This window comes from Passer domesticus, chromosome 18 (assembly GCF_036417665.1).
Source record: "Passer domesticus isolate bPasDom1 chromosome 18, bPasDom1.hap1, whole genome shotgun sequence".
Lineage (NCBI taxonomy): Eukaryota > Metazoa > Chordata > Aves > Passeriformes > Passeridae > Passer > Passer domesticus.
In genome coordinates, this window is record NC_087491.1 from 8920390 (window position 1) to 8943476 (window position 23087).

General features: G+C 40.9%; 1 protein-coding gene across 4 annotated transcripts in view; it reads right to left on the bottom strand.

The window, feature by feature from the left end:
* The window catches only part of MED27 (mediator complex subunit 27), an 84623-nt gene that overhangs the window by 44037 nt on the left and 17499 nt on the right, over nucleotides 1–23087 (bottom strand). For all 4 annotated transcript variants that reach the window (XM_064393177.1, XM_064393176.1, XM_064393175.1 and 1 more), the window contains exon 3: nucleotides 6340–6470. In XM_064393177.1, coding sequence (XP_064249247.1) covers nucleotides 6340–6470 — 131 coding nt within the window. The remainder of the gene's footprint in view (nucleotides 1–6339; nucleotides 6471–23087) is intronic.

Consider the following 23087-nt stretch of genomic DNA (forward strand, 5'->3'; position numbering starts at 1 on the left):
AGCAGACCCTTTCCCCCTCACCACATTTAAACAAAACACACCCAAAGCAACAGGACAAAACAACACCCAGTCACAGAGCTCTGGAACAATACATTTGTCCCTGCTGCTGACATGGGCAACTGGGAAGGAAAAATATCTGCCTTTAAAAGCTCAGAATCATCTCTCACCCAAATGACAAGGACTGGGTAACTCACTCGTGTCACACCTGAAATCCAGACAGGACAAACACCCACCCAAGGGCTGTTCTCTGGGAAAACTCAGCTCAAGACAGGTTAATGATGTGTCATCACCCTGGAACTGTCCCTGATCATTTGTTACACAGATGGGTTCACTCAAGGGAGATGCTTCCCCAGCTTTGGGATCCCAAAACCTGGCTCTACAACCCCTGAAATCAGTGTGGCAGTCAGGGGTAAATGGCAATAAACTGCAACTCCCACTGGAACAGCTTCACTGAAGAGCTCTGCAACAGGAGTTCAACAATTTACTCAAAATAAAAAGAAAACAGCACAGTGATGTGATCCAGACCGTGCACAAGACATCAAATACTAAAATTAATGTTCGATTGGCATGGTACATGGCTGCAAAGTAATTAAACTTATTCTTGTAAATATTATTGTCTTACAATATAAAGAACTAATTTTTAATCTTTTTTTCCTTTCATATAAAAGGGGATTAATTTATGGAGCAAAAGGGTCACATGTTTCAGCAACATGTTCTTTTACAGTTCCTGTTGCACTGTCTGGCTAAAATCAAGCTAAAGAATTCTGTGAGAAACTTAAACATGAACAGGGATATGAAATGAGCTCCCAGTCTTGAAAGTTATTGGAAACTGATCTCTTCCTTATTAATACAATTCCCCATCATGTACAAAATATATCTCCATGTTCCAGAATGCAAACAGAGTTTTAATCTTTAATTATATTCTCAACCTCAGCTCTTCTGGAGAGAAGTACAGATGTGGGTCTGAGGATTATTGCTTTATTACATTATCATCTCCGTGGTATTTAATGAATATTGATACTTAATGCAGCTTTGCCAGTACAGGCAAAGAAGAATTTCAGAACTGCACAAAACTTCTGATGACTTTTCTCAAAACAGAAAATACAGCCAGACACTTCACTCTTCTACTCCTGAACACTCCAGGAAGAGGCCCAAAGCTTGGAGTCCTGACACTGAATTACTGCAATAACAACACTGGCTGTTAAATAACCCCACCCCTACTCCTGGTGTCACACTGAACTCAATCAGATTCACCACAGAATTTGGGTTGGAAAGGACTAACACAGCATAATTTAAACAAGTTCTCTTAAAAATTACAAAACTTACAAACCTTTATTGGCTTAAGCATGTCCTGCCATTACCTTTAGAAAAATCTGCCCCTTTCTTACATACATCCCTGAAATTAAGAAGCAATTAGATGATGCTGTTTATAAAACAAAATGCTGAAAAAATGCTTTCCTCCAAAAAACTCTTGGCAAAGGGTTCAGGATTTTTCCTTAATGCAAAAATGATAAATTATACAAGTTAGGTTCCAGAGAATTTATTCTGGCACATCTGATAACTGGGTGTATAGTTTTATATATATATATATATATCTATATTAAAAAAGCTGTTAAAACCAGCAACTATTTAATTTAATAATAAATCCTTCCTTAAAAGTCAATTTGAGAATCCTGAAGAAAGCTCTTGACCAAAGCCAATGGAATCTGACAGTACTAATTATATGACACAACCATGGAACAGGTAAGACATTAATGCTGTGACAGAACAACACTCTAAGTATGCTGGTATTAAATTAAGCTCCAATAAACACAGAGTTTGGGATATCTGTACAGTTCTGTTCCAAATCCAGATGCACAAATACCTGCTGAGCCAGGAAATTAACTTTTTATGGAATCCACTCACTATGCAGCATCTTTAGCTAATGCAGTTCCAAAGGATGCAGAAAATATGGACTTCTTTTGAATATATAATTTTCTTTTGAATACATCCTTCTCCTCTAGAAGAGTTATCCAGATGAATCCTGAGGGGTAGAGAGCAGATCAGAAACCTCCTCCATCTCACCCAGAAAAAGTAGAAACAAAGTGGCCATCCAGAGTCTCTATATCCTCCAGTCCTTGTTATCTCCTAAAAGAAAAGTTATCTCCACAGATTTTTTTTGCTCATTCATCTAGAACAGTATCATGGGCAGCACTGTCTTTTCCTTTATTAAAAAAAAAAAAAAAGTAATTTTGCTGGTGTGCTCCTAGCAATAGAGTACAAATTTACAGAGATTTTTACTCAATCTATTACAGTATTTTCACTGTCAAGTCAGGGCATACATCAGCCCACAAGAGATTTACAAGACAAGTTGAAGAGCCTTAAAACAAAGAAACTGGACTTTCTTTTATTCAAACCTCTGTTCATTGAGCCTGAAGTTGTCAAAAAGAACAAGACTTCCACTTGTTTATTGTTTATAGTGTGCTTATTTCTTCAAAACCACTAAGTGACAACAAATGACCCTAAAAGGCACCATAAAGGGCAAGAGTCTCAGTACCTTCTGCGGTGATCAAGTTCTTGTTCTGGCAATTTTCTTCCAGACAGTGAAGACAGACAATCAATCTGGGAGCACTGAGAAAGCCCCACACAACACAGCTATCAAAATCACAGGGTTTCCAACTGAGACCCCTAAAAATTCCCATTAAAACTGACTGACTCTTGTGTGTGCCACTGAACTCCACTGCAAGAATACAGAGAGCATCCTGGGCTTCCTCTTTTCCTCCTGCCCCAGCTCACAGTGGCTCCCTGCTGTTGTTCTCCAGCTGGACAGTGTCACACCAGCAGGGTGGTCCAGGAGCAGGAATTCCCCTGTGGACACCCTGCTCTCAGCACTCCCTGAAAGAATTCTCCTGCCTCAGGGTCTCAAGAGACAACTTCCTAAATGCAAATTTGCTTTTGACATGTGGTGCCAAGCAAAATAACACCAGATTAATTAACTGCACCAATTACTACATTTCAAGAGGAAAAGAAAAGCCACGCCATCGTTTCCTATTGCCTTTATTTATTGATTCCCAAGCAGGAGCAGCCACCATGGTTTTCAGCAGGGCTGCACACAGACACTTCCCCAGGCACTGAGAGGAGCTGACAGCTCTCAGCACTTCAGCAAACACTGCCTTGAGATTCCTTAACAGAAGGAAGGAAGCAGCAGCCAGATGAGAGGCATGTGAGGGAACGCATCCATTAGCACGTACAGGAGATGTCTTGTTAATAGAAGACAGAAGGAGGGACAAAGCAGGCAGAGCAAGCAGCCAGCAGTTAGTCATTTTCTCACACAGATCATTTGGCTGGGAATGAGACACACATCAATCCAATCTTCCTTTCTGCGCTTTCAGAGCCAGGGAAAACCAATACTGAAAAGCAAAACCCAACGCCAAAAGGCCTCTCTTCAAAACTGCTCAGCACCCTTACAACTACTCAAATAAACAGGGAGAAAATGCAGATTTTCCTCACAGCAGTTGCATAGGACAGAGAACTTCCATTTTCAAAACCATCTTTTGGATTCAAAATTGCTGCTGTTTCAGATATTTACTAGTGAAGAACTAAAGGCTCTTACCTCCAAAACACAGCACATCAGAAGACAGCCTAATATTGGGGAGGAAAAAGTGTGAGGACCTGCCAAGAATCACTTTTGCCATCACTAAAACCCTTTCTCCAGCTCCATCTGCAAGCATAAAATAGGAAGAGATGGCTGAGCCTCCAATACAGGCTTGGGTTTGCTTTGTTTGGTTGGTTTCTTTAAAAATAAAAAGGCATTTTGGAGGGGAAAGAAGAAAAGCAGAGCAGGGATAGAGACTGAAGGCTCAAGTGAACAGAGAACTGAACAAAACTTGATTTTTCTGCTGTATCACTCCCTTTATGAGACGAAACACCATTTGGGATTTTTTAGTTTGTGGACTACAACCCAAGTCTCACCCCAGCAGCACAGATCAAAGACCTGGATGAAGAAGAAAATTGCTCAGCTTGCACCACTGCCATGGAGAATGTGAAGTGCAAAAGCAAAAGTTACTCATGCAGTTTCTTCAAGGACCATAAATAAACACATAGTAACCCGCCCTCTAATAATACCTGTAACTCAAATACAGACATGTTTACCATTAAACTAGCCATGTGCAAAATCTGCATAAGAATAAATTGGTTTTAGGAGATTCTTTGCCCAAATCATCACCTCTGCTACCTCCTGAGCAAGTGTTTCCTGCATTCCTTTGCTGGCAGAAAGGATTTACTGCAGTGTTGATATTCACTCCAAGCTGCTCTCCTGAAGTGACATTTTGGCATACAGCTGGTTTCAACTACTTCTGTTTAAGAAAAGCTCAAGATAATATAGCTGCTCTGAACAATTTAATAAACACTTGACTCATTGTTACTCAGCCCAATGACTTGTCACTGAACTTAATTTTAATAGCATACATCAAAGCAAAAATAGACCAAGAAATAGTTATCCCTTTCTTGATGAATTAATAAAGCTTAAAAAAAAAAAAATCCTTGAATTGCCATGGGAATATTAGGATGCAGGATGTCCTTTCAAGGAGATCTGTAGTTTTGCATCTGGATATTTTCTTCTTTTGTATTTTATAAAGCAAGAAGGGAAAAAAACCCCACTGCATGATTCATCACTATTTGCATGAAACTACAGCAAAATCAAGATATTAAAATCCATTTGTCACACCTTTTTTTTTTTCTTTTTTTTTCTCTAAATACTTTTCATAAGCCTATTTCAATAAGTCTTTTCATAATCTGCTTCTGTCCTGTGCTGGAAACAAGATACTGAGCCCAACAGGTATTTGATTTGCCTTAATATCACTATTATTCTCTTAAGACACACTGAGATAGCAAAGAAGAACAAATATGGAAAGGTCAAAGAGGAGCCAGAGAGGAGGCAACCAGTGACAGATAAAGGGCCAGCTCAGCAGAATCACATTTTCCCTGTGAATAATGCTGGAAGTGGTAATAAGATACTGAAACATAATTCAACTACTGCTTAAAGTTTAGCTACCACACTAAAATTTCAGTCTATGTGCAGATCCTAGGTAAATGCACCACTGAAGGAAAATCATCTACAGATAACAAGACATATAATACTTATGAATATGCATATTATGTATCTCACATTAAGACTTATACAGCTGCAGCTGTTAAGGAACAGATTTTTCTATGCAAAAGTACAAGTTAGCTCTTTATACATATTTCTAGTAACTAGAGATGCCGCGATTAAGTAATAAAACAAAAAAACCACCAAAATACTTTAAGACCTCTGAAAGAACTGTGATAACTGATATACCAGTACTCCAGTTTATAGCCTTCCTGGAGAAAGAAGTCCATTTGAAGCTGCAGATACCCCAACAAAGAAGGAAAACTAACCAGCCAGTTTGTCACAAAATACCCCTGTTCCATCCCACATAAAACAACATCTGGGTTTCAAACCACTGCTGGAGCCCCCTTCAAACCACTCTCCTTTGTCTGATATATTGGTGAAACAATAGAGCATTTTATGGATTCTTGAATTACCAGCACTTTAAAGTTAATATACAAGGGAAAAGCTCTATTGACTCTGATTTTTTTTCACATTTCCTTTAAGAAAAAACCCTCTACATGTTGACCTGTGAAATCTGGCAACAACAGGGACTTTTATTATTACAGCTACAAGGTCTTTGGTAGCACAGTGTTTATACATCAGTGACTCTTGCTTTGTGAAGAAAAGCAGGCAATTTCCACAAACTACAAGGATGCTCAGCACAATGAACAATTGCTTAGCACTTCATTTTCTACATAATAATCATTTTCTTACACGGAACTAAATATATTTCAGGTGGTTTATGAATTTATAAGCTTTGTTGTGCACATCTCTGTGTTTCTGGCATCGCTACACAGAGGCTGCTCAAAGTGTTGATACTCTCTGTCCTCAAACAGTTTCTAAGTGTCCTCATAATTGCTTGTCACCTGTAAAAGAGGTTTAGATCTGATGCAAAATTAACATATGGTGAACAGATGGACTCAGAACAGACGTTTGCCGAGAAAGTACTCACACCAAAGACTTTTTGGCTTCAGTCTTTTAGGACCTTCAGAAAAGTCCTGCTTGAAGCTCCAAATCATAACAATCAGGTGAGCATCATTCCTCAATGACAAGCTCGTGTTGCAAAAAGTTTTTTAATGACCTGCTACAAAGAGAACGTGTACGGAACAAAAACACAAGCACGAGGTCGCTTATTACAATGACTGAAAATTAAACCAAAAAACCAATAAGTTAATAAGAAATATTTCACCCCCCAGCATGGAAACTCTTCCAAATATTCCATTACTTACTGAGGAGGCAGGACAAGAGTTGTTGGCTGGGCTTTTGGTCTGCGCTTTGCAGAGACTCCCATCTGGTTGGCCGAACGTTTCAGAGACTGCTGATTCAAAAGGCCAGATGCCAGCCCAGCATGGTACTGCAACTGGATAAGAAAAAAAACATATATATATATTAAAATACACACCACTGCAATACTCTGTGTCAGAGCTCTGCTACCTGTGGCACCTGATTCAGGTTACAGCCAGTCAGGAAGTTAGTGTGTGGTATTTCAGATAGATTGCTCGGAGGAAGACAATAGGGACATGGAAAAAGTCTCTGTGGAATGGGTATGAGGAGCAAGTTATGCATCAGGGCAAGTAAGATGGTGAATCAAGGACTTCCTCTCAACTCTCTCTTGAAACTTGGGCTTGCTTTTAAACATTGAAACTGTTTGTCCTCTCTAGGGACTAAACATTCTCACTTCAGGAAGAAGATAAGAGGAAGACAGATGCAACCCTTTCACAATATAAACCAGCTTTTTAGAAATAACACTCGGTTTTTTCTTCATAAACATAAAACCACAAAACATTTGCAAAGGAGTTTCTATCACTGTAAAGAAAAATCTTGCTTTTAAAATACCTGCTTGTACATCTCCACAGCACTGCAGAACAATTCACATTCAGTAGCTTTCTCCTCAAAACTTCTCTTTTCCTTGCCAATAAAAGACAAATTTTTGAAGGACACAACATGAATCGGCAGGATTTTGAGTGCACTCCCACAGCTCTCAGATTTAAGAAGAACTACAGGGCTCTGCCTGTCCTGCAACCACCTCCAAGTGCAACAAGTTCTCCTCTGAACACTTTCAATTACATTCTGAGTTCACCATTTTTGAACTGGAAGGGGGAGAAAGATTCATTGTCAGACAAATGCGATTTTCTGCATCATTCCAGCACCTGGATCTATGTGTTCATTACATTGTCTGAAGATTTGTTCTGAAAAAGATGAATTGTTTCACAGTTAACCCCTCTAACCCCATGGTCTGCACATAAAAAAAGGGTTACGGTCAGGAAAGTATGACTTTAAAATGTTCAGAAAATGAAGTGGTCTTAGACCAAGCTGTTCTGCAGGGGCTGAGTGAAAAAGAGGGAAGCAAAGCTTGGAATGATGTACTCAAAACCACCTGTGAACAGGAGGGGAGCAGTCCATGAGCCAGTTTGACTCAGATGTCACTGCTTAGCACATCCAGAAGGATTTCTAACAGGCTCCTGCTTCCCTTGGCTGCTCCTTGTGCCACGTGAGCTCAACATGAAGACACATCACATTCCTAATGGGAAGAGAACTGTGCTCCACCAGGGAAGGGGGGGATTTTACTCCCCCAACCAATGGATTCTGCTCAAATTTGTTTTTCTCCGACAGTTTTCTGAAATGAAAAAAAATCAATGAGAGCAATGGAGGCTCCATGTTTGAAAGGCCATGTTTCAGTGTCAGGGGCTTAGTTTTCAATCTTCACTACCTCAATGTGCAGGGAGTGCAATATGCAGGGAATTAAAGGCAAAGACAGCTCTGGCAGAAGAGCCATTGACTCCAGGAATATGCTTTTCCTTTTCCTTCCTGCATCTTTTTGTGCTGGTGACACCATCCACTGATATTCCCTGTGCAGGTATTTCAGGTAAACAACATTATTTGGACACTTGCTCAGAGATGGAGGTAATCACTGGTACTAATCAGAGATGGATTTTAAAGGTAACCTCTTAAAAACATTTCATAACCTCCCAGCTAGTGACATTTAGTGGTCAGGTATTAAAAAACCAACAAAAAAACTACTAAAGGAAAAAAAAAGAAATAGATTTTAAACCAAAATTTTGTCCTTCAATGTTGACCCCCAAGTGATTAAGTTATTTTTATTAATTATAAGTATTTCTTTCTAATCTACCTTTGCTCTTAGGAATGCAGGTCCAATTGTCAAAACCTGTAAGGGCCATTAAATATTTACCAAACCATCTTTATAATGGGAGAAAAGGTCAAAGTTAATAAAACTGACAGGCAGCTTCTGTCCAGCTTGATTTATACATTATTAAAGCATCACACACTGCACTGCACAGAGTGCTCTCCTTTTTGGGGACAGGGGGTGTTCACTGAAGGGACCAGGAAATTGTTTCTTAATCATTTTTCTGAGGAGCAGAAGCAAGAATAAAAATAGTGCAGGTATCAGAACTATGACCAGGAGATTCATGGTCTGATGGATAATACAGGTGCCATTCAGTTCCCTGTTCTTAAAAAATCAACACCTTTGCCAGCATCAACCATGAGAGAAATGTCAGCTAAAAACACACCAACACCCCACCCAACTTTTGCTTACTAACAAGAGAATGCCATTTCCAAACACATTGTCTCCACTTTAGGGAAAAGTGCTGAAATGCTCTGTCAGAGGATGTTGTGGGTGCTAAAAGGCTCCTGCAGGGAGGCTGACATGAGCTCATGGGACACAAATCCTTTTTGGGGTTAATGAGCACACAGAAACCACATGGAGCTCAAGGAATCCTGAATCCAGGGAATGCTGGTGGCTGCAAGAAGATTGGGGAGAAGGCTGTGGGCACAGGGGGTGACAGAGCCTGCAGAGCTGTTGTGTTCCAGCACCTCTGGGGGGTCTGAGATCCCATGGCCAAAAATCACAGAATCGCTGAGGGTCAAACCTGCCTTGCCCAGGGCATTCCCAACAACATTCCCAACAACCTCCCCGTTTCTGCACCTGTGCCCAGCTACACCAGCAGTGAATATTCACTGCAATCCAACAACCTCCCTCTGCTCCTGCACTGTGCCCAGCTACACCAGTACAGGGAACACTCACTGCAATCCAACAACCTCCCCTGCTCCTGCACTGTGCCCAGCTACACCAGTACAGGGAACACTCACTGCAATCCAACAACCTCCCCTGCTCCTGCACTGTGCCCAGCTACACCAGCACAATGAACACTCACTGCAATCCAACAACCTCCCCTGTGCTCCTGCACTGTGCCCAGCTACATCAGCACAATGAACACTCACTGCAATCCAACAACCTCCCCCTGCTCCTGCACTGTGCCCAGCTACACCAGCACAGGGAACACTCACTGCAATCCAACAACCTCCCCCTGCTCCTGCACTGTGCCCAGCTACACCAGCACAGGGAACACTCACTGCAATCCAACAACCTCCCTCTGCTCCTGCACTGTGCCCAGCTACACCAGCACAGGGAACACTCACTGCAATCCAACAACCTCCCCCTGCTCCTGCACTGTGCCCAGCTACACCAGCACAGGGAACACTCACTGAAATCCAACAACCTCCCCAATGCTCCTGCACTGTGCCCAGCTACATCAGCACAGGGAACACTCACTGAAATCCAACAACCTCCCCTGTGCTCCTGCACTGTGCCCAGCTACACCAGCACAGGGAACACTCACTGAAATCCAACAACCTCCCCAATGCTACTGTACCTGTGCCCAGCTACACCAGCACAGGGAACACTCACTGCAATCCAACAACCTCCCTGTGCTCCTGCACTGTGCCCAGCTACACCAGCACAGGGAACACTCACTGAAATCCAACAACCTCCCCAATGCTACTGTACCTGTGCCCAGCTACACCAGACAGGGAACACTCACTGCAATCCAACAACCTCCCCTGCTCCTGCACTGTGCCCAGCTACACCAGTACAGGGAACACTCACTGCAATCCAACAACCTCCCCTGCTCCTGCACTGTGCCCAGCTACACCAGTACAGGGAACACTCACTGCAATCCAACAACCTCCCCTGCTCCTGCACTGTGCCCAGCTACACCAGTACAGGGAACACTCACTGCAATCCAACAACCTCCCCTGCTCCTGCACTGTGCCCAGCTACACCAGCACAATGAACACTCACTGCAATCCAACAACCTCCCCTGTGCTCCTGCACTGTGCCCAGCTACATCAGCACAATGAACACTCACTGCAATCCAACAACCTCCCCCTGCTCCTGCACTGTGCCCAGCTACACCAGCACAGGGAACACTCACTGCAATCCAACAACCTCCCCCTGCTCCTGCACTGTGCCCAGCTACACCAGCACAGGGAACACTCACTGCAATCCAACAACCTCCCTCTGCTCCTGCACTGTGCCCAGCTACACCAGCACAGGGAACACTCACTGCAATCCAACAACCTCCCCCTGCTCCTGCACTGTGCCCAGCTACACCAGCACAGGGAACACTCACTGAAATCCAACAACCTCCCCAATGCTCCTGCACTGTGCCCAGCTACATCAGCACAGGGAACACTCACTGAAATCCAACAACCTCCCCTGTGCTCCTGCACTGTGCCCAGCTACACCAGCACAGGGAACACTCACTGAAATCCAACAACCTCCCCTGTGCTCCTGCACTGTGCCCAGCTACACCAGCACAGGGAACACTCACTGCAATCCAACAACCTCCCCCTGCTCCTGCACTGTGCCCAGCTACACCAGCACAGGGAACACTCACTGAAATCCAACAACCTCCCTCTGCACCTGCACTGTGCCCAGCTACACCAGCACAATGCTAAATACTCACTGCAATGAGCACTGCTGCAGTGCTAGGCAGTTGTGGAAATCATTCCCCTATCAAAGGAATTCCCCATCACTACTGCAAATATCCACGTTTTCCAGCTTTGGGAATTCCACCTGGCTTGTGTGAGGCTAAACTTTCCCTAATGGAATACTTCTCTGCATAATATCAATAAGATCGATCCATTTTCCCCAATACATGCAGATGAAACAGAAAATCTATTTCAGAAAACCAAGAAATCAAAACCAGCAACAACAAAAATCAATTTACAACATTTAGCAGCCAGGATATACCCCCAGTGCCAACTTGTACAGGTTTATGATGAATCTCATGATAGCTGATATTTTTCTTAAAACTGCAGTTCCAAGTAGATGTGTGAATTCTACATTTTAAAATCAAGTGACTCTTCTTAGGAATGTAGGAAAGGTACTGAAAGTAACACTTCAATACATACAAAAGCTCTACATGAAGCTAAATAAAAACAGAACTTAGAGTACTTTTAAATTATTTTTCAAGATTAATTATTTTTCTATGTTAACGGCCACATTGCTAGATTTTCTAACACAAAATGCTATCACTAATATCTCACATTTTCAGTGTTTCTGAGTATAGGAAAATTATATTCCTATATTAACAGCTCTTAATGTTCCTCACTAAGTGAAAAGCATCAACAGAGAGCACTTGGGAGTCACTTTTGTCACAGCTGCAATTGTAAGGAGGACAATTTCTTCTTCTACACAAGATGTCTTTGGCTTTCACAGGAACTATTGAAACAAAAAAAGGTGTAGCAAAGAATGACAGAGCTGATTTAGCACTGAAAGCATTAATATTTTTAAAGAACTTAATCACATAATATCTTTTCCTCACTCTATTCTAATGACCCTTCTTACCAGAAATAAGGTAACATATCTCCTAAAACAATGAAAATAACCAAAAAGAACCTTTACAGCCCCAAAAAATCCTGTCTTGTGCAGATGATCTTTAAGATTTGGAGCAGACAGAAAACTTCTGCTACAACCAGAACCCTGCAGAAGAGGCCCCTTTGTTCAGCTGAGAAGCACTGACCAGATTGTGACAGGTTTCCATCTTAGCCTGTAGGGGTACTTTGCAGTGAATGTTACGAAACCACAAACACGGGCACAGTGCTCATTTAAAACTTTGAAAACTAAAGCTTCATCATTAGAATCAAGCTGGGTCTAGAGGTCTTTAGTTTACATAATTCATGGGCTGGAGATTTTGCATGTGCTGACTGCTGCCCAAACAAGTGAGTACACTGCACTTACTGACAAGGCCATTGCAAAAATTGGTTGAAAGAAGGTAAGAATCAAGGAAAAAAAAGAAAAAAAACCAATCAATTGGAGCATTAGTAACTGATCACATCAGCTCTCAGCTGCACATTACATTTACATTTTGCCATTAATTAAAGCTTTCTAAACACCAACACTTTAAAAAGTGAAATCACAAGAATTGTTTTCTTTGTAATCACATTACCTTGATTTATTATTCCATTCTTATGTAAATACTTAGTGATCATATATATAAGCTGAAAAATGTTTTCTCAGATCCAGATAATGTAAAGTTTATTTCCAGTCCTCCAAGGAATGACTTTCAGAGAGGTGGCTGACTGATACTCACCCTCTGTGGCATTTTCTGAGTTCACTGCAGTTCTGGTGATGCACATTTGCCTCCCTTAGGATGCATAGTGCTCTGCCCCTCATCATTAAACAACTTCTCCCTTGCAGATGAAAAGGGATTTGTTTATTATGATAAAACTCTACTTGCTCTTTTGAAAGAGCAATGAGCAAGCAAGCAGGACACTCCCACAGTTTCATCTCTGCAGACTAAAGTAGGCAAGAGAGAAATTATACTACCTTAATTGATATTTTTAAGCTTTTTTCAGATAATGAGGCCTGTTTGGAAATTCTCTTTTTCTCGGAACAACGTTTGATCATTTCAGGACAGCTGAATTCTTGACTTGACCAAAACAGCATCAATAAGCCAAAAGGAGAGTCTCCAATTTCTTTACTCATTGGTTTTCCTCTTGTTGAGCTGGGTTGCAGGCTTCTCAATTAATAGAAAAACTAGACAGTATGTCTTTGCTCTATTTTATTTAATTTTATTTATTTAATTAGGACACTTTATTCTATTTTTTTAAAGCGTTTATGCCCTCCAAACACTTTTCAGTTTACAAGAATATTTAAGCAAGAGACACCTAGAGAAACAAAGGCTGCTCCCATCCCATTCTTTTTTAAATCCCTGTGGAAAAGTTATTACCCCTCTTGCCAAACACCCTGATCTGACTAAACAGTGACAATAACAAGCTCACATTTTTCTTAAGTGTCCCTTCTCCTGCCTGGGCTGTGAGATGCCAGGTCAATAAACTGGGACATGGAGCAGGCTGGGAACATCAGCCCTGCACAGGGCTTCTCTCTTAGGCCTCTCTCCTTCCTCCCTCCTGACCTAGGGAGTTCAAAAACAAGCTGAGACTTTTTTTTTATTTCTCTATATAATGACACGATAGTAAAAATGCATTGATACACATCCCTGTTTCTTTTAATGCCTTGTCTTTGCTTCAGGTTCTTTTCCATTGTCTCTGAATTCCTATTTTTGCTGAGAGTGCTGTTTTAATTAGTGTCAGATTTCAGCCCTAAAGTGTGCTCTTCCCATACTTTTCTTTCGAAAACACAGAAGTTCTGCTGATGAATGACTGCTGATGAATGCTCCCTCACTCCAATACTGCTTGCAAGTCTTTGGCTTTTAACCATGCAGAGATAGCAAATCTCATGGCACTTTCTTCAAGGAATTGGTCAAAATTTCAGCATCTGCATCCTTGCTGCCAATAAAATGACCTGCACTGGTCAAAGTCTGCAAAAGCCTCTATTCCTCCTCCACACTTTTAAAAAATGTTCTGGAATCTGTTTAATAGCTACAGAAGTGTCATGTTCTTGCTTTTTGGATAATGTCAATATAAAGGGACACTACAGAGCCACCAGACTGGATTTTAAAGGGATCTAGTGTTTGAAATTGATAAAGAGGCAGAGTAACCATAATCTGGGGTTACAAGCTACTTTATGCACTCTTTAGAAGAATAACTGTATTTTATGCTTAAAATGTTTATATCTCCAGGTATTCTGAAGGGTTTGAACATACATATTTACTGAAAGATAACTAAATGAACTGACATTTATTTCATTGTATATGCAGCTACAACATAAACACAGAACAGAATTAGAAAAAGCAAAGTAGAATTATTACATTGTGTTCTGCATCTAAATGACAAAATAAACCCAGGTGCAGTAACAAACAACAGCAGCAGGTTATTTTCAAGTAACCCTGAGCTGAAGACAGGTGATGAGTACAGAGATTGTCCAGAACAGGTAAATGGTCTCAGTGTCACTCTGTGGGGTGTATTCACAATTGTGCGTTCCTTTAATGGACTTCATTAAAGTCTAAAATCCCAAGAAGTGCACATGATCAATATCTGACAGAAAATCCTAATTCCTTTTTGACAGAAGCATTATCTTTGTATAGAACAAACAATCCGTAGCAGGGGAAAGTCATCATTAAGCTCCAAGATAAGGACACAATTAGTACCTTCCCCCAGAGCTCCGTGCTCCCTCAAACAGCCACCAGAACTCTGGAGACACTGCTCTCCTGCTAAAATGAGTATTTTCTAAAGCCCCAGACTAAATCTTTGGTGTCAGGGGCTCAGGTGGCAGCTGTGTCAGTATGAAGAATGACCTGCTGCCTCTGAGACAGGGGGTGCTCGGGTGCTCAGACACAAAATGGGAAGATAAAGCTCAAATGGCAGAATAAAGGGCTGCAATCAGGCACAGAAGCACTCCCCAAACTGTCCAGCCCCATGCCATGATTTGCAGCTCTGAGGGGGGCCTTTACTACAGTAAAATGCTTTACAGACAAATCAAGAAATTAATACTCTTCAATAAAATGTCTACATGGTGCAGCTCATGTAAATCCAACCAGCACAGTGCACAATGAGAAAGGGGCAGCCAAAGCAGAGATGAGGGAAATCCATTAGTGGGTAAGCAGTGGAACAGTAATAACAACACCCAGTACTTGTGCTGCTGATTTATTCTTTCCCTAACCCGTTCAATTTAATTATTTTAACTTCTGTTAAATGCCTTCCTTAGCTTTGGCAACTTGCACAATAATTAAAAAGCACAATATCTTTAGACTTCAGGCAGATACCCATACTGAGTGTCTGACAACAGCCCAGCTGAGGGTTTTCCTGCCAGCACAGGGAAACCTGGCTTTCCTCAGCCTCCTGTGGCTTTTCTGAAGGGAAATTGGAAGATCACAACTCCACAGTCCATCCCAAGGCTCTGCCAAGCTGCACCAGACATCACCACTCTCCTCTGCTCCAGGTGACCACCCCACTGCACCAGCACAGCAGAAGGGGCTGAAGGAATATTTAAACTGAGCTGAAGTTGCCAAATTAGGAGGTAATTCTTCCTCAAATGGTTACTTTTGCTAATATCTTTCTTCACATCCAGCAGGCATCCTGAAGCAAGGCTGCAGGGGATGCTGATTTCCAGCCTGTCAGGGACAAGCAATTAAAGCTTGAAGCTGGAGAATTCTGGAACAGAATGCACGAGGCCTATTCCCCTATAAGAACATTCCCACTACAGCTGCAGGATATTCATGATTAATTTATCCATCTTTTCTAGACACTATGAAGTAACCCACAGAAAATATTCATCCACAAATAAGAGCAAATCTTAAATTTAAGGTCATTGCTATCACTAATTAAAGTAAGAGGTTTTAACTCTCATCCTTCCCATGTAACACTAGGGACTTTTACGGAGACAAACCCTGGAATCACCACAGGTGTCTGGAAATTCTGAAAAATCAGATTAAAAAGACAGACATCCAAAAAATAAGTGGACATTTATAAAAGTCTTAGGCAAATTACCTCTTCAGACATCAAAGAATTAAGTTATGAATGTTTTTGGGAATGCAAAAAGAATCTATCAGGTTTGATTGATAAAAGTGTAGCTTTTAACTAAGACTGAAAAAATGGAAGACTGGCAACATTCTTTTCCAGAATAATATGCTTCCTCTGCTTTTTTCCAGCATAGTGCACATAAATCAAAGAAATGTTAAAGAGGCCCATACATCACAAGTTGGCATTTCTAAACTATTTACAAAATCTGTTATAGTCAAGAGGATGGAAAACATAAAAGTGTGACCAGCAAAGTTCCTGAAAGAAAAAAGGTAGTTCTACCATCCCAGCAGGGTAAAGGTTGGAAACTCTGGGTTGTAGGCTTTCAAACCATTAAACCAAGACAATCCTGACAATGCAGGGTTGCAAAACAGGATGGTGTTATCAGCCCAATCTGGTGACAACTAAACCAGAGGTGTCCAGGGATGGTGACTTCACCTTCCAATGCCTGAGCAGCCTTTCTGTGAACAAATCCTTCCTCATGTCCAAGCTGAACCTCCCTGGAAAGCGCCCTAGGGAGGTTTGAAGTACAAAAGCAGGGCTGACCTCACTGCAGACAGAGAGCCCCAGGAACAGCAGGAGCTCCCGTGCTGAGCTGTGTATCCACCACATCTTCACATCCCCACATCTATGCACACAACAGATTTCGACAGATTAGGTTTTCCTCCACAACTTTTACAGATGAGAATCTCATCTCCTCTTCTGAAAGGAAAGAAGTGGATTATGGAAAGTTTATGTGTCCATCTGTTGGAGATGTCACACTCTGACTAGAGAGTGCAAAAAGCACAGAGATGTTTTACAACCAAATCCCAAACTTACAGTAGTCTGAACGAGTGAAGAGCCATATGCTTTGCAAAAAAACACCTCTTTTGCTACACATTTTTTTGCCACAGCACAAAGAGTAACAGTTCGAAAGCTGCTGTAATCTTTATTTCTGAAAATAGATCACATATTCTTACTCTCATCTGCCACACTCGGGTGAGTTACTGATAGGAAACTGGAAAAACAAGGAAATACTACTCTGGGAAATGCAAATTAAAGACACTCTGCACTGCAAGGAGATACCTGCAGCTACAGAAAAGGGGCAGCTCAGAGAGCCCAGGCCTGGGATGATGCACAACAGAAGGTTTGGTGCAATGACACACGAAATGCTGTTACAGTTTTCTCTGCTGGAGACTTGCAGTGGGAGCATTTGAGACGAAGCTGGGGGACCTCAGAAATAACTTAAAGAGTAAAACAAATGGAATACACTTCATCCTATTTTCATGGGAGCTTATAATGATATTATAATTAACTCAATTACACCACAAGATTAATAGCCTTTAAAACGCTCCCAGTCATTCATTACAGGCCTAATTAAAACTCTCTTTTGGTGCTGAGCCAGCAAGAAATATGAAATTACTTACTAGCAACCATATAGAAGTATACAAGATATTACCTTTACTGTGGTGGTGTTTCCATGGTCATAATTCAGTGAGAAGTTTGGGGTTGGGTTGTTTGGGTTTTTTTAAATATCAAAAGCAAAAAGAAAAAAGGACAAGATCTACTTTAGAGGCTCCAACACCTGCAGCAGCATATCAGCTCACTACAGCTAACCAGTTTATTTCTAGTTTTGCTGCAACAGTTAAGGGCTTCTACAATAGCAGATGCCTTTCCTCCCACACATCAATTAATTTGCAAATGCGCTCAGGTTGTAGAAATAATGAAGTGCTGAATGCTTCTCTATTGACAAGTTTTGCTGTCAGGAGGTGGATGCTGTGGGCGAGGTGTTAAAATCCTCTGCTTCTCTCTGCATGCCAAAGGAAAGACACCACACGAAACTTGGACGTGAAATTTGCTCAACAGCTAACAGGGCACATCAATTACTTTATTTACTCCTCTCTCGCTGGAACCAAAAGGAAGATATCCTCTCCAAAAGCTGTTGATTGTATTTATTTAGGTATTTATAACACACCGTTTTACAGGGAGGTGGGAGGTTTTGTGCTGACCCAAGAAACGTTGTGTATTTGAGGAGAAAAGTAGTATTTTTCATGTATTTTTAGGTATGCTAAAAAAGTTACATTAAAATTAAGGTTACAAATGAAGAATTCCGTAACGAGGAAATGCTTCATAATGCCTGTGCAATCTAAATCAGTCTGCCTGTGCTAAGGATTCAGACTTTCATTATGTGCTTCTTTCCAGACCTCCAATTATAACAGTCTGCAGGATCTCATGGATGAAGAGGCAGTTACTCAGCACCGTTTTCATGCACAGAATGTTATTTGCAGGATCTCACACAATGCCCACACTTCTCCTCTCAGATGCCTTCTACCATATTTTCCTGCTTTATTCTGCTTCTTTACAAATACTGTTAAATTTACCTTCACAATTCTTATTCCACTCATGCTGGGCGTGGATCTGAGGAATCTCAGATTTTTAAGATCACTAAATGTTTTTACTACATATTTACTATATTTGTAGTAGAGTTTCCATAGATAATGACTGCAGTCAGGTGCTGAGCAAGTCTTTGAAGCAGCCAGAGGAGGCTTTCAGCCAGGTCATGGCAATGTTGGAATTTCTATCCCCACTTCTATCACTCGAAATAAAGGATTAGTCTGGAGCAGTTAATTGTAACTTTCTGTCTGGACCGGCCACTAATTGGAAACAAAGCACATCCTGCCAGATATTCTCTACAATCAAGTTAAAAAAATTAAAAGTTACTGAACTTTCAGACAGATCCCAGACTATTCCTCTCCAATTCTTCCCATGCTTAATTACCACAGGTGTTTAAACCATCCACCTCAGCAGCAGTCCAAATTTGTTAAACTTTTATTTTCAATTACTGATTTTTTTTGTTTGTTTGCTATAATGAAGATTCCTCTTACCCACTTTCCCCCCAGTAGATGTTGGTAAAAAGCCGGTGACCCCACCATTATCTTTTCTTTCATGAGTGGAATAAATTGAATTGTTTGATCATACAGAAGGAGCACAGGAACCCAAATGCTTCTGGCTCAGTTCTCACACCTCTCAACTAGAAAATCCCATATTAATGAGCACTAGACAAATGGTAACTAGGTAGTTTTACAATTAAAATGATGCTTTAAACCATTTTCAAGTGTTAATAACTGAAAATGTTATTAGTAAAGGTACTAACAGGTAAGGAAATTTGCTGTTAAAAATAGATGATTTTCTGCTTTTTAAAATATGCAATTTTCAGGCTGACCTTGTTCCTTTTAAATTTTTATAGCATCTTCAGTTCCAATTTGAGATTTTCATATGGGGTAGGCAAACCTTCTTATGTTCTGTATTAAATGCAAGACACCTCCTTGGCATGATCTGCAATATTAATAATATAACAGTACCAATTTCAGGAGCAGCACTGTAGCATCAACACATGCATACCTACATGAATCAAAATTTAACCATGTACATCATGGAAATCTTTAATATATCACAAGAAAAAAGCAGTTCTAAGACAGCTCAAAGACAATTTGAGATTTCCTCTTTTGCCATACAAACACATGACCTTGTCATGCCTCACAAGGTAACACCGAGGTAGCTGATGCAAGAAAACATATGCTTCTTTTTACTGGGCTCAAAATAGGAACAGAGGGGAAGGAGAATCATACTCAGGGCCAAACCCAGGTTTCTGAAGACCAGACTTGCAGCTGTCACTGTACTGAGCAAAAAATGTCCCCACCCACACGAGCCCTACAGGATTCCTAACACTGACTGCCACTACAGAATCGGGAAAATACTTTCTGGAAATTACAAACATTAGGGATTCATTACTTAGCCAGGAATTTGCACTGGTGTTATCACTGGGTTTTAAGACTTGGCGACTGAGCCATTTTTATGTTGCTGTGGGACACAGTTAAAGCTACAGGAAAATAGAAATTATTATTTTTCATGGATTTCAAAGGAGACTGACATATATTTGATTTTCCATGCACTGGCTGTCTTGCAGGCACTCTTCAACAATCCAATTACTACTTAAATGTTGGCCATCTAGCCCACAGACATTTCAGATCCTCATTTAAACCTGGACATACCTTATTTCTGTATCTTGATAATCACTATGAAAATCCTACCAGATCAAAGCCCAGCAGTTTATCAGTACCTCAGTTCAAGGCACCAAGTAAACCGACATTTCTCTCACTGTTTTGTGGACTTCATTACTAATGAAGTAAAAATTGCAGACATCAATCTATTGCTTCAGATGGCCATCATCAGAAAAATAAACAGGAATGTGGCTGCTCACAGTGGCTCATCTGGCACATTCACTGGAAAGTAAATTAAAAGCACTAATGACCAGAGCACAACAAGCGAGGGAATAACATTGGATTTGAATAGAAAATGCTTTTACAATGCTTCATTCAACCAAGGCTGAGTTTTCTCCCTCAGTCTTAAGATAAACAACTATCTGTGATTGTTTTAATTACTTCACCCATCTCTGCTCAAGGCCATGCTGCCTACAAGCCCCTACAAAAGAAATGAATACTACGGGCATTTTTTTCTGAATGTTCCCCAGTATCAAGAAAAAATAAAAGGCAGGAAAATAAAAAAAAAAATCATCACAATATCTGGCTCTGGGAAACAGCACTGACCTCCCTACACATAGTTTGTGTGGTACCAAAATTTCAGCAACACCCTGCACTGGTCTCAAATTCATCCTATTGACTGCTTCCCATAAAAACCTCAATGCATCCCATATATATGGTCTGCCACTTTCCAAAGCTTGCCAGTCCTGAACAGACACAGAATACCTTATATTCTCACTTAGTCTTCTTTTCCTCATCTCAAAACCTAAAGTAACTCCTTCTCCAACAGTTCTGAGCTGGCCAGAAGCAAACTCCCTATGGAACTGAGCACAGGATGGGGCCTATCACTGCAGCACTGTGGGTGCAGGACACTGGAGAACCACTGCAAGTGGGAATGTAAAAATTCATCACACATGTAAGAAAAAGGAAAACAAAACCCAAACCTGTATCTTTTGGTCCTGAAAACAGATGAGGAAATCACATTAAAAAAACCCAATGCAACTTACATCACAGTTACAGTTGGAATTTTCCATTACAAATACAAATTTGAAGTAGACATGAGCTGATAAATTCAGCATTAAGTTTTCTAGAAGTATTCTCAACTCTTCAGCAGTGCATGTACTTACACAACCAAAAAGGATCTTTCTGTATGAGCTCAGAGCACCAGCAATATGACAAACTGGTGTGCATTTAAGGAAACTGGGGCGGTGGGGGAGCCAGACACTGCTTCTCACAAATGATGATTTTTGAACTTGTTTCCATCACTTCTCCAGCTACAAAATCTTTTTTAATGAGGACACTACCTACCTACCTACCTCACAAAGTTTATTTTATCAAGCCAGTAATTCAGCAACATGAACAACTGACAATTCACTCAACTATAGTTTTTGCCTGAGGCATTCACAAAAACATAAAAGAGCATGAAAAACTTAAAAAATGGTGCTGGAGAGCTGAAACCTTGCTGGAGGCACACTGAACAAACAGGAACAATTGAAAGCTGAGGAGCAGTCAGTAATTTATACTACCGAGCCCAATGCCTGGACAGTAAGGAAAACAGATGGCTCTGCAATATGGAGATGGCTCCATGAAAAGCAGTCAGCACAGGGATGCTGCAAGAGCTCAGCAGCAATAGTTTGCCTGGCTGTAACAGCCACAGCAAAGCAAATTCCATCATTTCAGAGGATAAAACAAAAGATAAGTAAACGAGAGTAAAAGAAAACAGAAGTTCTTATTACAGTTGGCCTATATTCCATGATAAAGCGTGGGCTCCTTCAGAGTTTTTCCAAGAGTCCTGCACAGACAGATCTGTGCAAATAACTGAGCTCCATCCACCCGGCAGGAGCAGAGCTCCTCTTCCTGTCCCGGCCCCCTCCCAGGAATTCTGCATCACACCCAACGGCTCCGAACGTCAGCTATTTAGTTCTACTTTTAGCTCTGCTTTAAATAAAAGTGTGTGGAGTGCAAGCTGCATAATGAAGGCTCAAAACCATGGAGATGGCACAGACTGCACCGGGCAGCATTACCAAGCTGAGGGGGTTTTAGGGTTTGCTTTTCTTTCTGGCACTTATTTACATGGAACAAAACCAGAATTTGCCAAAGGAAGTTTCCAACTCCATGTTGGAGGAGACAAGAATTTCCAAATGGAAATGGCCCTGTTTGAGGCTTGAGGACAAACCCAGAGGCAATGGCAGGGAACTCATCAGCAAACACATCAACACAGGAAGAGAGGGCGAAGGAGTTCTCGACAAATGCGTAAGGACCTCAGACTCATTTTTTTAAAATATTGCATTTCAAGGCCATCGTGACTAAGCAATATACCAGTTATGCAAGGAGTTAAAATAAGCTAAAAATCTAGCACAAAACTTTTCAGAAAGGCCAAAACATTATAAACTCTTTGACCGTAAGAACCTCTTAAAATAAATATATACTCACTATGGAACCAGAACACAGGTGAAAGCCTCAATTTAAAGTCAAGCATAAGATCCTTCTTCCTCTGCAAGTTTCCTGTGATAAATCAGGTTGTTTAAAGGGCAAGCTCAGTAGCTGGATTTAGCAGAGAAAATATCATCTTGCCTTGCACACCATGACAGGTGATGCTATTCAGCTACAGATTATGCTGACATATTCCTGTTTCACCTAGAGGATTGTTTTAATTTAAAAAAAAATCCACCAAAATGAGTGTTTTACTGTAGAATATGTCTATTATTTTTCTTAAATCAAAACCCACTGACACAGTTGCTGATGTTGGTAAAAGGCCTCTGCACACAGTTTTACAAATGGTTTAGGATTCAGCAGGAGCACACAACTGCCTGAACTTGGGGTAGGCTTGTAAAAGTCAAAAGCACAAGTTTATCATCACTCTCAGGGAGTAACCAAATGTTATTGTTCTTTAAAGTAATAATCAAATAGAAAATCAAAGCAAGTTCTTTTTAAGGAAGATGCTTTCAAATACATTTCTCTTTTTCCAGACTTAAACCTGAGACATTGTACAAGAATTAGAACAGAACCTGCAGTGCACAGTCCCAGCATCCTCCTGGCAGGACTGTGGCCACTGGCATTGCTCTTCTCAAGAAAGCAAACATTTAGATTGATTAAACACCTTTGTTCAAGTACTCTTGATAATAAAGGGATTATTCTTCTCCTTTTCTAATGCGTATTTTATTCTGGCAACTGATGGATCATATATTAAACTGTTTCAATTCCAAGCAGCATCTGCTGCTACAATTACCAAA